Raw genomic sequence first — 12,240 nt, 5'->3', positions numbered from 1 at the left:
GGGTCTGTCAGTATTCTGTGCAAAAATGTAGCACTACACTTAGGATTTTGTAAGGATCCACCAATTCACAGCCGAAGAATAAACACTGAAAATCCTATCCAACAATAACGTCGGATGTTTTTATATTATAGGCACCACTATTACTGAACAAAATCGTTCTCCACTTTCTGAAGTAGCGTAGGTCTAAATAGTCTGAGAGATCACAAAATTAAAAACAAAAAAAAAAACCCCAAAAAACCCCAAACATACAGATGCCAGGCTGTACAATTTTGCACTATTGCTATCAAACCTTGTCTTCGTGACTCTTCCTACTTAGCATCCAGTATGACTACATTGCACAGCTTTGCGTTATACTCTAGACCAAGTCATCAAACATGACTCACACTACAAAGAAACAGCGGAAGTGTTGACATCAGAATGGATTTTGGTAACAAATTCCACAAGGGTTCATGTTCAAAAGAAAATTAAACAAACTCGTTTTCTATATTAAACTGTTAAATATATTCTTCTTTAGAAGTCCCTTGTTGTAGTAAAGAATGTACCATTCTGCTACGATTTATTTCTATCAAGAGCTCAGAGTGCAGCAATACCAAAGGCTCTATGAAGTCCCAGCCGTGGTAGGCACTGCCACAGAAGCAGATGCCCCCCAAAAAGCATATACTAACTAGTTTTATTCGTTTTATTTTCCGAATACACAAATTCCATCAAAGATGCAAAGGCAAAACCAGATTTCTACATTTCAGAATACATTTTTCTCAGTTATTTGAAGCTACTTACAGTTTTCTCATGTAACCTACAATCTTTAACGAAGCTGTAACAGGAACATCATCAAACAAAACGTAAGGCCTATGAGTTACACATCTACTAGCATTCATTCTTTCTAAATAACATTTTTAATTGGGTCTACCAGGTACAGAACAGTTCTTTGTTGATGAGTCAGAATAGCTCAGAAGACACAAAGCCAAATAAGAAATCGAGAAGTACAGGGCAGCATTATAACCACTGCATCAGCTCTCTAAAGTGAAAGGAAGGCTAGAAGGAACAATGAAGGAATAGACTCTCTTTTCCAAACACAAATCAAGAAACAAAGCACATTCTTTCAGTAATTGCTACTGATTATCATTCTGTCATTACCCCAAATGACCGGTTTGCTTGCAGACTGACTCCTTTGCTCAATTTTAAATGTTCAAATCTATACAGCAGATTATTCTGAGAAAAACAGTTTTCAGCTAAAGGTTAGACTTCACCTTCCTTTTACTAAATTACTTAATTCTTCATTTATATGTGGCATCGAATCTAACCACGTTCTATCCCTATGCAGCAGAACACATGTCCTAAAATTTGTCTGCCAATCACTTCCTCCTGTTTGAAAATTTTAAGTGGAAGAAGTGAACTTTTGATTAAGTTCTTAAAAATAATTATTTTAATACCTTCCAAAACAAAAATATTGACACCAGAAGTAACTTTAGCTGCAATCCTACCTCACTCTCCTCTTTCACTTAGTACTCTGCAATCTAAGCCAAATAAATTGAATTCAAATTCCCTGCAGAAGCTGGTGCTTCAGTTTTTATAAAGCACCCTAATACAGAACAAATTCTAAAAATTGATGACAGTTCAGAATTTACAAACTGGACACACAGTATATGAGCAAACCACTCACTTCTATTAGTGGTAGTGTTTTCTTTTAAGAAATTCACCCAACATCAAAAGCATAACAACTTTAAGAACCTCAGAAATTCTTTATGTATTAGACTGAAACTTGGCAAATTTTTTAAAAAAATCAAGCCAAACTCAGTAACAGATTTTTGGTGCAATTTCTATTGTTCTCTGAACAGGTTCAAAAATCCTCACTTAGAAAGTAGCAAAATCAAGCTAAAAATCCATTTTACATTAATGCAATTTGTAGGGTGAAACATTTACCTTGAGTGTAAGCATAGTCGTCTGATCCAGAACTAGAACTTCTCTGATACTTATGGCTTCCTTTTTCTCCTCCAGATCCTGGGATTACAGAAATAGGCTGAATAGGTTCTGGTGCTGCAGAACGCTCTTCTTGGTCCACTAAATTTAAAAGATTCTCAGTCGGTGCTCGACCTACTGTGATTTTAAAAATGGTTGGGTTTGGCTGAGATACCATTACCCGAGGAGACTGTGTTGGTGCACCTGTAGGTCCAGTTGGTTGAGTGTAGGTAATATATACTGGATTAACACTAAATGGAGGTTTGGGTTGACCCGACATACCTCTTGATGGAGAGCTTGAAGGAGGAGTAGTGGCTGTATACAGCGGGTGCTGGTTTCGTTGAGATGATTGATTACTTATTGGTGAAGGACTTCTGTTCATTGCAGTCCCAGGTCTTTGTGGTGGTTCAACTGTAATTTCTATTTTATTCATGGAACCTTTGGATAAACTCGGTCCAGCAAAAGTAGGGAGATATGATACAGAGTGACCACCTTGTTTTTGAAAAGTCTGGGATGCTTGCTGATATGGATGGGGTGGGACAGTTGAAGGACTAGGAGGCATGAAAACATGTGAACTCTGATGACTCAACTGAGGAGGCTGAACTTGGTGTTGAGGAGAGCCAAAGGGAGAGGGACACTGGGATGCCGGTGGTGATCGAAAAGCTGACTGAGGGATCTGGGGTTGTTTAGGAGAATACTGAGAAGGTTGGTAGTTCTGTTGATGTGGATACACAGGTAGAGGACGGGGAGAATAATGTGGAACTGGGCCCTGCGGTGATGAATGCCACTGTGTATTCTGAGGAGTCTGTCGTCCTGAAGAACTTTGAGATGTTTGTCGTATATAAATAGAGCCAGGAGTCCCATAAAGATTGCTTGGAATCTGTGGAAGAATTTGTAGAGCTCTGGGTACGCTCTGTCCAGAGGGGAGGTTTTGTGATACTGTAACAGTAATGGGATTTGTACTGTACCGAGGTATGTGCATATATGTGGGAGGAGGACCTTGCATAGCAGATGTGTTCATTCCTGGTTGTATGGAAGATGGCTGTGGAGGTGGCTGTGGAGGAGGAGTAGCTGCATTTCTATTCTGGTCATTCATGAAAAATGGATTGTAACTAGGAGAAGCTGCCACAACAGCGGGAGCAGAATGTGGTTCTTGGACTAAGCATATCAGCTGTTTACCTGCTGTGCGTTGTGGATCAATATGTCCATCACTTGAACTATGTACCAGTGTACGACCACCATTAAGTTGAGCTCCATCCCCTGCATGATAGCTGGTATGAGGATGAATACCCAGATTAATGTGCAAAAGGCTATTTCTATTCATTCTGGTGTCATCAGGGCTATGGTACTCCATATATAAGTATTTGTTGCTCTCCTGTGCGAGGGCTCGACAACAGGCATCTAGGTTGTTGTTGTTCTAGGAGTAAGAATGGATACCTATTATTGCCAAATAGCAAAAGAAAATGTCACTGTTCAGCGTTCAACAAGCATTCAACTGAAGCTGCAATCAAGCCTAGCTTGAACACAACTACAGATAACATTTCACAGACACGAATTTCGAAATAAAGGTAATAACTACTAAGTCACAGTATGTAAGTAGTACATAGCTCACATGGCATCCAGCAAGACGTTATGGTTACACTAGCTACAGTATGACATATTAAGAAAATCAAGTCCAGATTCAGGGAAAGCAACGGTTAGAAGTCTCGGCATCTTCTGCAAGGAACAGATATCTACACTTAACTAGTTCTAATAGCAGCAACACAGATCAAATTGAACTAGATCAAAATTGCAAACTCTGTAAAGTTGAACCCAAAATGCAGATGATGTTTTAATGTGTACCTGAGCATTTACTGCTCTCACCTTTTTTTCTGTTTACCTGAGTATTTCTCTTTACCTGAAAGTTTAAAAGCCCAGCGTTGTCTTGGTACAAGAGAAAAAAAAAAAAACAGTTTTGCTTGGTACATTAGAATTTAGTGCCTTAAAAATAAAGTCAGAATAAGTATTGCTTGAAAAAGTATGGTAATTCCATAAAGCATCTTACAATTCTGACATAATTTCAACTGCCTTTAAGAATTTCAGGATCAAGGTTGAAAAATAAAAAATAAAAAAATGAGGAAACCAAATAACCCCTGAAAATGTTTCATGTCTTCTGCAGTGCCAGTAGCTGAAACTATACAGACACGTTATGAAGCAAATGAAAAGTACAATGGGGAATTCCCCTTCCCTTAATCTTTCCTTAGCTTAATGTAGTCTTGTTCAAAGAATGACGCAAGTGATAGCTTTTCCTTAAGAGTGGGATCACTAGAAAGCATTCCAGATTGTGTATTTTTTTTCTCCCCAGTTTCTCATGCAACAGTCTGTATCAGCTGTGGTTCAGTTTTTAATTTAAACAGTAGTTAAATTTAAAAAAACAAAATCACTCAAAGTTCAACTACATCTGGCCCTCAGGATGCTAACAAGGTGCTAACACTTCCATGTGATCCAAGAGTGGTACCTTCTGTGACATACAGCACCTCTTACCAGAACAAAGCAGTGTGTAGATATTTATATATAGACACATACACCCTCGCCTTCCTTAGTGGGCTAAGATTACAATCCTAAGGAATATATACCACTAATGGTTTCACTTCTGTTTTAAACACTATCGCTATGTACAGTTTGTATACATATTAATACTCACGTGACCTTGTAACACAATTTTCAACAGCCTATCCATTGGTTGAAAAGTCATATCAGTCCTTTTCTAAAGGACTCGTACCTAGTCAGTCTTAATGCTAAAGCAAAGATGACTTTCCTAGAATTCCATATGATTTCACTATCAGACAAACATACATATTAAGCATCTCAGATGAAGACTTACTACTAAACATGACAGAAGAGTCCGGCACTTAACTATGTATGACTAACTCTATGGATACTTCTCCCTGACTACCTTCCCTCCATGCCAAGCTCTCCTTCTAGACCCCAATGGTCAGTGAGAATATCCAGACATACCACAGCAAAAATTAAAACCAGAACATGTGGGAATCAGGCCCTGTAATAATAACCAGCACCACAGCTCCAAGACAGCAGTCTCAAAAAAGCTAACCACTATCATCAGCCAGATGACATCTACACTGAACTTCATAGAGTCCTCAGCTTCCTAAAGTCACTTCATCAGGGTGGAGGCAGAGAGAACGTAGAAGGGACAGACCCAGATGTGACCTTCTCTGAGTATGGAATGTATCTGCCATTTGAAGGACCCTCAATTTTTGATAGGTCCAAAACACACACTGGTGTAAATCTAGATCATCTATTGCAAAAGGTTAATGGAAACCAGCTCATGGATCTTAAAACAAATATAAAGTGGGTTTGGAAAAAAATGACAGATATTTGCAATGTAACATTACCCAGAACTGGTTTATATACATATTAAATATACATGTATGTATACATAATATATATCATATCACTGTATTATAGATAGATATGCTTCTGTAGCATTAGGGGCTATTTAATTTTATTGGTTTAAAGACATCTACGACAAACATAGTTCATCAAAAGGATCATTCACTTAAGAGTACAGAAGAGATGACTGTCAGGTTAAGTAAAGCTTTACATTGCAGGGCTTTCCCTGCTTTACAGTTGTCTGAAATCAATTCATTTGTATTTGTATGGTTTAGGAGACATACAATGCAAAAGTTACAGCCACAGTTATAAGTAAACCTACTCATCTGCCACTACTTTCATCTCCAGCAGTTTACCACATTAGGTTCTACATTAGCCACAGCCACACAAAGCCAAAAGATCTTGTATGTTTCTATTCTTCTCCTAAATCTTCCCATTAATTGAAGGTATCTCCAGATGACCAAGACTATGAAAATGATTATGTATGGTCACTTATTATCACTTCCAATTTGTGATTTTAGATGAAGGTGGAAGGAAGAAATGGAAAGGAAAGAGAAAAGGAGGAAAAAAAAAAAAAAAAGGAAAAAAGACAAGGGAGAAAAAAAAAAAAAAGGAAAAAAGACAAGGGAGAAAAAAAAAAAAAAAGAACTGCCACCTGATTTGGAAACAGAGAAGTAAAAATAAACCTTTGGACAGCCATGGCAAAAAGACGCCATGAAGACAGAAAACCTTGAGATTCCCAGTTAAGGGCAGTTCCTTATCTCAGAGGAATGAGTCATTATTTGCTAAAATCTCTTCCAGTATGTTATTTATATAGCCATCATCAATAACCATCCCATTAGCCGCTTTCCTTATTTCCTATATGCATATGGTCACAGGTCACATAAGCAAGGAAGGATAGTCAGCAGGAAAACCCCCACAAGTGAAGAATGCTGTAATATTTTTACATAAAAGACAGCACACAAATGCAAGCAGTGGAGTCTTCCACCATTTAAAAATAAAAGCAGAAGGATGAAAATCTATGCTCCATTTACACTACTAAAAAGAATTTTCATACCTCAAAAATAAAATACACAGACTCTTAAAATCTCTTTACCATACCTGAAGCATGCACTGAGATACCACCCCTTCAGGTATCTCAGGGAAACGTTGTCGGAGATCATGGAGTACCTGAACGTCGAGTTGTTGACTGCCCTGCGCCATGCCAGACTGATGATGTTCCAGATTACCAAAAAATGGAATTCAACAGGCCTTCCAATGATTATGGTCTTCTGATGCTTCCAGCATTTTCTGTAAGAAAGAATACACAATCAATTATCTTTTAAGCCACCACAACAACTTCTCTTCCTTCCCCAGCTGCATGTGTGAAAGAATAACTGTATTACATTTTAGATCTAGATATCAAGAGAGATAACGGCTTAAGCACAAAAGTGGGAATCATCATCTCTCAAAATCTAATATTAAAACATTTAATATATCACAGGTATACCTATATAACATTTCCCTAGAATGTGCTAGTTCAGGTCTTTACACAGTCCCATCGTGGTACCATGTAAGCATATCTTAAATTAATCTGACCTGCATGAAACAGAACTGCTATATACGTAGTGCCAGTGAAATTCTGAACAGTTTGTGGAAGTCTGAAGTTACCACAAAGCATACATGTCTTTGTTATTTACAACATGCTAGGAATAACAGGCTGGAAAATTAAGAAACACAATTATCTGAAAATACTTCTCTAGCAATAGAGCTTAAACTCTTTCCTTGTTACATCACTACAAATCCAAGAAGCTGGAAGCAATTTTTGTAAAACACAACAAGAGTTAAACAGACTTTAAAGAGTCTTTTTTAAGGAAACAGTAAGGATCTATTTAAGATTTTTGCAAAGCACCTATTATATTCAAACTAACATGATTAGTGACAAAAACCCCTCTTTCCATTCCATGATTATTGTATTCAACACCAAAAAGATTCTATCTGAACTTCCATATCCAAGGACTGCTAGAAGGCAAATAAAGCGTGAGTCAACAAATGCTGTTCTCACTTGTGGCTCATTATCACAGCAGTAATCAAAAGGTAGCTGAAGTCTAAGTAAAGATTCACAAAGACTTCTTGAAGGTGGTACACAATAGCCCCTGTAACACATCTATTATTGCTAAGCTTCAAAAGCCTTTCCAGCATTACTCAGTTGAATGCCTAACTGCAGAGAATGCAGTGCTATGTTCAAGAACAGAAATGAAAGTCAGATACCAGCAGAGTTGGTGTTCAAGTAATACATTAGCTAATTGAAGCCCCATGTTTATACCATGCTATCTCAACCTTGGTACAATTGTGAGTGGCACATAGCACAGGTATTACAGTCAGTTTTTCATCTGTTAAGCTACACTTCTAATAGCAGTCTAGAACAGTACAACAGATCAGCACAAACATACACATACCTTTACGTACTAATAAACTCCAACAGTTTCCCTGTATCTTTCCTAAGAAAGTCTCTCAGTTTCCATAGGCAAGAGAACAGAACATACATCTTCAAAGAAATAAAAGATGTCAGCTTTAGTGTAAAAAAGCTTTGGTGTTTTGGTTGGTTTTTTGTTTTGTTTTTAATTATTATTTTAACTATTTAATAACCATGCCTTTCTTTTTTCACCCCTTTCAAAACAGTACTTCTTTTCTCTGAAAAAGGGCAAAACAACAACCACCACCACCACAACAAAAGCAGAAGTCAATTCTGCTCTACTGTGTGGCTAGTTTGTATGTGGACACCTTTTCACTGGCCTTTGTATTCATTAAATAGCACAGAGGCTTACAGGAAGGCTTTCTCTCTGTCATGTCTGACACATTCTAGTATCCAGTATTACATCTGTCAGATCACACAGTTTCTCAGGATAAATGAGACAAGTTTAAAGAACAGCGAGATATGTGAACTACCCTGTTGTGATTTAAGAAATACTACAGTAAACTTACATTGTATAATCACAATGCAGTTCTGTCCACTGCAGTAATGCTGCAGACTCCTTTTATTTTAAAAGGAAACAAGTTTCCACTAACTACAAAAGCCAGCTGAAACTTTGTGCCTACACTCACTGTAGGGGATCTTTTATAAAACTTATTTTTCATAAAAGACAAACATCATACTCTGAAAGGCAGACCATCACAAGGACTCTCAAAGAAAACCCTACAGCCATCAAGCTCTGTGTGTTTCTAGACAACTCTCCTTTTCCCAGGAGGCAGCGGATGAAGCGCAGTAATGAGGAATACCCTACCAGAATAAACTGCAGTTAAAAACCTCTGTGGAATAACAAATGACAATATCTGAAAATCTGAAATAGAAGATAATTTTAATAATTTAATTTGCATGAACAAAAAGGCTTTTGTATCACTTTTCTCTTCAAATGCAAATTCAAATGTAATACGGGTTATTGGCCACTATGAATTTTATCACAGAGTTCTCTTTTAAACACAAAGGAAAAAAATCTCACTTTGAAGAGTTGAAGCTTCTAGTTACACAGATAGCCTTGAAAAGTCTGTAAGAAACCTGAAATAGTTATCTTGAGAAGAATGAATGCACACTTATTCAGAACTCCTTGGATTCCATGCCTACAGTACTGTGGTAATTCGTTATTTTTGTTATATACCATAAAATTCACTACTGCCTTATCCAGGAGCCCAGCACTTTGTTGTACCCATTGTCTAGCATTTTGTCCTGCCTATTCTGTTTGACCTGCCTACAGCTGACTGCACATTTACCACTCTAAGCAGGCACAAACTGGCTGGAGCACAATACTTACTTCCCAGGTTGCTCCACAGCACCCGGCAGGTGGAGAAGCAAGTTGTTCAGAGAGCCAAGAGCTTACAGCACAGGCTACACACCTAAGATGCTTAGACAAGAACTCCTGCTGAGCCATAAGAGACTAAGAAAGCAATCCTTCAAAGCTTCTTTCTTTCACAGCGTGCACAGGCTAAGGGACATGCTGAGGTGCACTACACTACCAGCCTTATAATTACTGAAAGTTCACAGAGCAGAACACATCAAAAAACCACCCAAAGTCACAATAAAAGCAAGCCACTTCATCTGTAGCTTTCAAAAATGCATTGAGAATACCCAAACTCCAGTTGAAAAGCATTTCATGAGGATGGAATAAATTAACACTGCTACACACACAGCAGTTCTAATGGCAAAACCAAATGATATTGTTGCAGAATTGGTCCCGCTGTGTTAACACACAGAGATGACCTTGGGAGCCACTAGTGAATCTGAGGATTATGCAAAGCATTACTCAAGCCCTAAACAAGTACACTAATAGGTTTTTCACACCTTTTACAGGCTCAAATTATACATATAGCAAAACAGTATCTTAAATTTATCTTCTTTCATTAAACCCTTTGTGTACCCTGCAAGTTAAGAAACCAGTCAACAGTTCCATCAATCAACTGATGTCTCTTTTCTAAAAGAATTAATTGAAAAAAAAAAAGTAGAATTACTATTGTCTTGATACTCCCCACAGATGTGTTCAAATATATACTAAAGGAAATCCATTTCACTACTGTTATTTTTGAAGCACTAAATCACCTAAATTGAAGATACATGAATCATCAGTAATGAGATCGAAGTGAAAAATAAATAAGGTCAACAGATACTATCTGGCATTTATAAATTATGTACTGGTATGCACTTACGCAATTACAATGTTTGGAGCAACTAAAATAATTCCTGAGTGAATTTCCAGAAAAGAGGCTATCTGGAAGAGAGTTTCTCAGGCCTCATCAATTTGAAGTTAACTGTTACAAGTCTTATAGTAACAGTTAGGCCTTGAAGGATAAAAGAAGAAAAAACCCCAGTAAAACAAAACACAATAATAAACAAGTCAGTTTATAAAAACAACACCTCAGAGGCATCCTGCTTCTATACATTTTACATAAATTCTTTCATCTTAAAATATTTAAATAACCTTTAGATTACAAGGATGAGAAAACACAGATGGATTTAAGTACAGTCAAGTAAAGAACCTCAGTTTCCTCTGAATACTACACAAATGTAATTCTTAAATTTCATTGTCCTGACTTCTAGTCAAATGCATGATGATGCCTACAGACAAAAAGTGGATTTATTGAATGACATTCAAATGAACTCAACCCAATATTTGTAAATTAATCTACTTTTTTCCTCCTTGTTCATCTCAAAGTGTTAAAGACAAATTCTGGCCTTCAGATTCACAAAAACAGTAGAAATTTTTTACTTGAGCACTCATAGGGTAATTCCTTCAAACACTTGCACTGGACTGACAGGCTTTTAGCCAAGAGGTAGAAAAGGATTCAGGGAAAGCTAGGAAAGCTGGATGCTCTATTCTGTATAAACATTACAGGAACTGGAGTATGAAGATACCATGAAATTTAGGTAGACAAAACAGTAAAACAACTTCTTAATTATGGAATCTCCAGAACAAAAAGAACAAAATTAACACAAATCAGTAAGCTGAGAGAAAAACTAGCATATATAAACATCTCCACCAAGCAAAAGTGACTTTGACTTTAGAGACATTTAAACTCATTTGCAGTAAATATAAAGTAGCAAATCCAATAAACAGTTACACAATCCAAGCTCATGACAGTAATTCCTAATTGTTATCTCTTTGCCAACAGCAACACCTCCTGTTTGTATTTGCTACTGGCATCTAGACATAAAACTTCTGAGTAACAGTGGTATCAGGGCTACTCAGAACTTTATTCCTGTTCTGAGCGAAACAGAAGAGCAGTAACAGTCTGAATACCCTTCATGAACAAGAACTTTACTTATTTCTCTGGTAGTAAATAGAGGGAGAACTGCGAAGACAACAGGATCTGAGGAAGCAGAAAAAGATACAAAATTCTAAAATTCTGTTTCATTCATCTAGATTATAAAGAATTTTACTTTCACCAAAAATAGCAGAGTAAATAGAAAATGAGAGCATGTCCAAAAGAAAAATACGATGTCCCCGCAACGGAAGAACAATAATAAAAGCCTAACACTCATTTGTAATCATTTTACTAAAACACAACATCTTGTGTTCAAAGCCATGCTAACTAACTGGGTCCATGGCATGGGTTCTGAATTGGAGTGACATTTTATATTTTTTGTTCTAAATTTATTTATTTAATAGTAAACATATTTCTTTAATAATATTTATTTAATAATACAGAGGGGAGATCTAGAATAAGGAAGAAGTTCTTTACTGTGAGGGTGGTGAGGCAGCGGAAAAGAATGACAGAACAGACCATACATGCTTGCAGCACAAAACCACCAGCATTACTAGACTAGCTCTACAAAGTAATATTACTAAAGTATACAGCAAAGTTAGACTACACAGAGTGTTTAGGAAGTAAAGAAGAAGTTTTGTCTAGATCACAATTTTTTTATATATATAATTGAAAAAATACTTATTAATAACATATATTAGGCCATTCATGTTTCATGACTACTTACTTTTAGATTCCTAAATTCAAGATATTGTATTGTATCGAAATAATCCTACCAAAAAGTCATCCAGGTACTGAACTACAGTGTACTGCTACCAGACACAGTGCATAAAAGATCCTCCAAATAGTCTATTATTTTCCCAACTGTGAAAATTATACTACCATAACATAAACAAAGATTTAAGCTGCATTTGAAAGATTAGCCTCCTTACTACAAGTGCCTTTATTTATTAAACCCTATGGCCCAAGAAATCTGGTGAAAACATTCCACCTCTCACAAAAGCAAAATATCACCTATTCCAGCTTCAGCACTCAAATTCAGCAACAGTCCAAAACATTTATATTATTTGGGAATAAAAAAAACTCAACTTGGACAAGCTATGTCCCTAGAAACTGTCTTACTTGGAAAGGATTTCAAAGTTTTTATTTACATATGCATGT

At 36.8% G+C, this 12,240-nt stretch overlaps 1 protein-coding gene across 6 annotated transcripts in view; it reads right to left on the bottom strand.

Annotated features, from left to right (window-relative positions):
- The window catches only part of TAB3 (TGF-beta activated kinase 1 (MAP3K7) binding protein 3), a 48,035-nt gene that overhangs the window by 12,849 nt on the left and 22,946 nt on the right, over positions 1-12,240 (bottom strand). For 3 of the 6 annotated variants that reach the window (XR_003989303.1, XM_030471162.1, XM_030471172.2), the window contains 2 exons: positions 6,448-6,636; positions 1,921-3,373 (listed from right to left, as the gene is read on the bottom strand). Coding sequence is in view for 5 of the 6 variants with exons in the window: in XM_030471162.1 (XP_030327022.1) it covers positions 1,921-3,373; positions 6,448-6,549 (1,555 nt within the window). In the remaining variant the exon portion in view is untranslated. The remainder of the gene's footprint in view (positions 1-1,920; positions 3,374-6,447; positions 6,637-12,240) is intronic. The other 3 variants (XM_030471187.1, XM_030471194.1, XM_030471205.1) reach the window with 3 other exon arrangements.

This window comes from Strigops habroptila, chromosome 2, assembly GCF_004027225.2.
Source record: "Strigops habroptila isolate Jane chromosome 2, bStrHab1.2.pri, whole genome shotgun sequence".
NCBI lineage: Eukaryota > Metazoa > Chordata > Aves > Psittaciformes > Psittacidae > Strigops > Strigops habroptila.
Note: the sequence above shows the minus strand (reverse complement) of the source record. Positions and strands in the feature narration are given on the sequence as shown.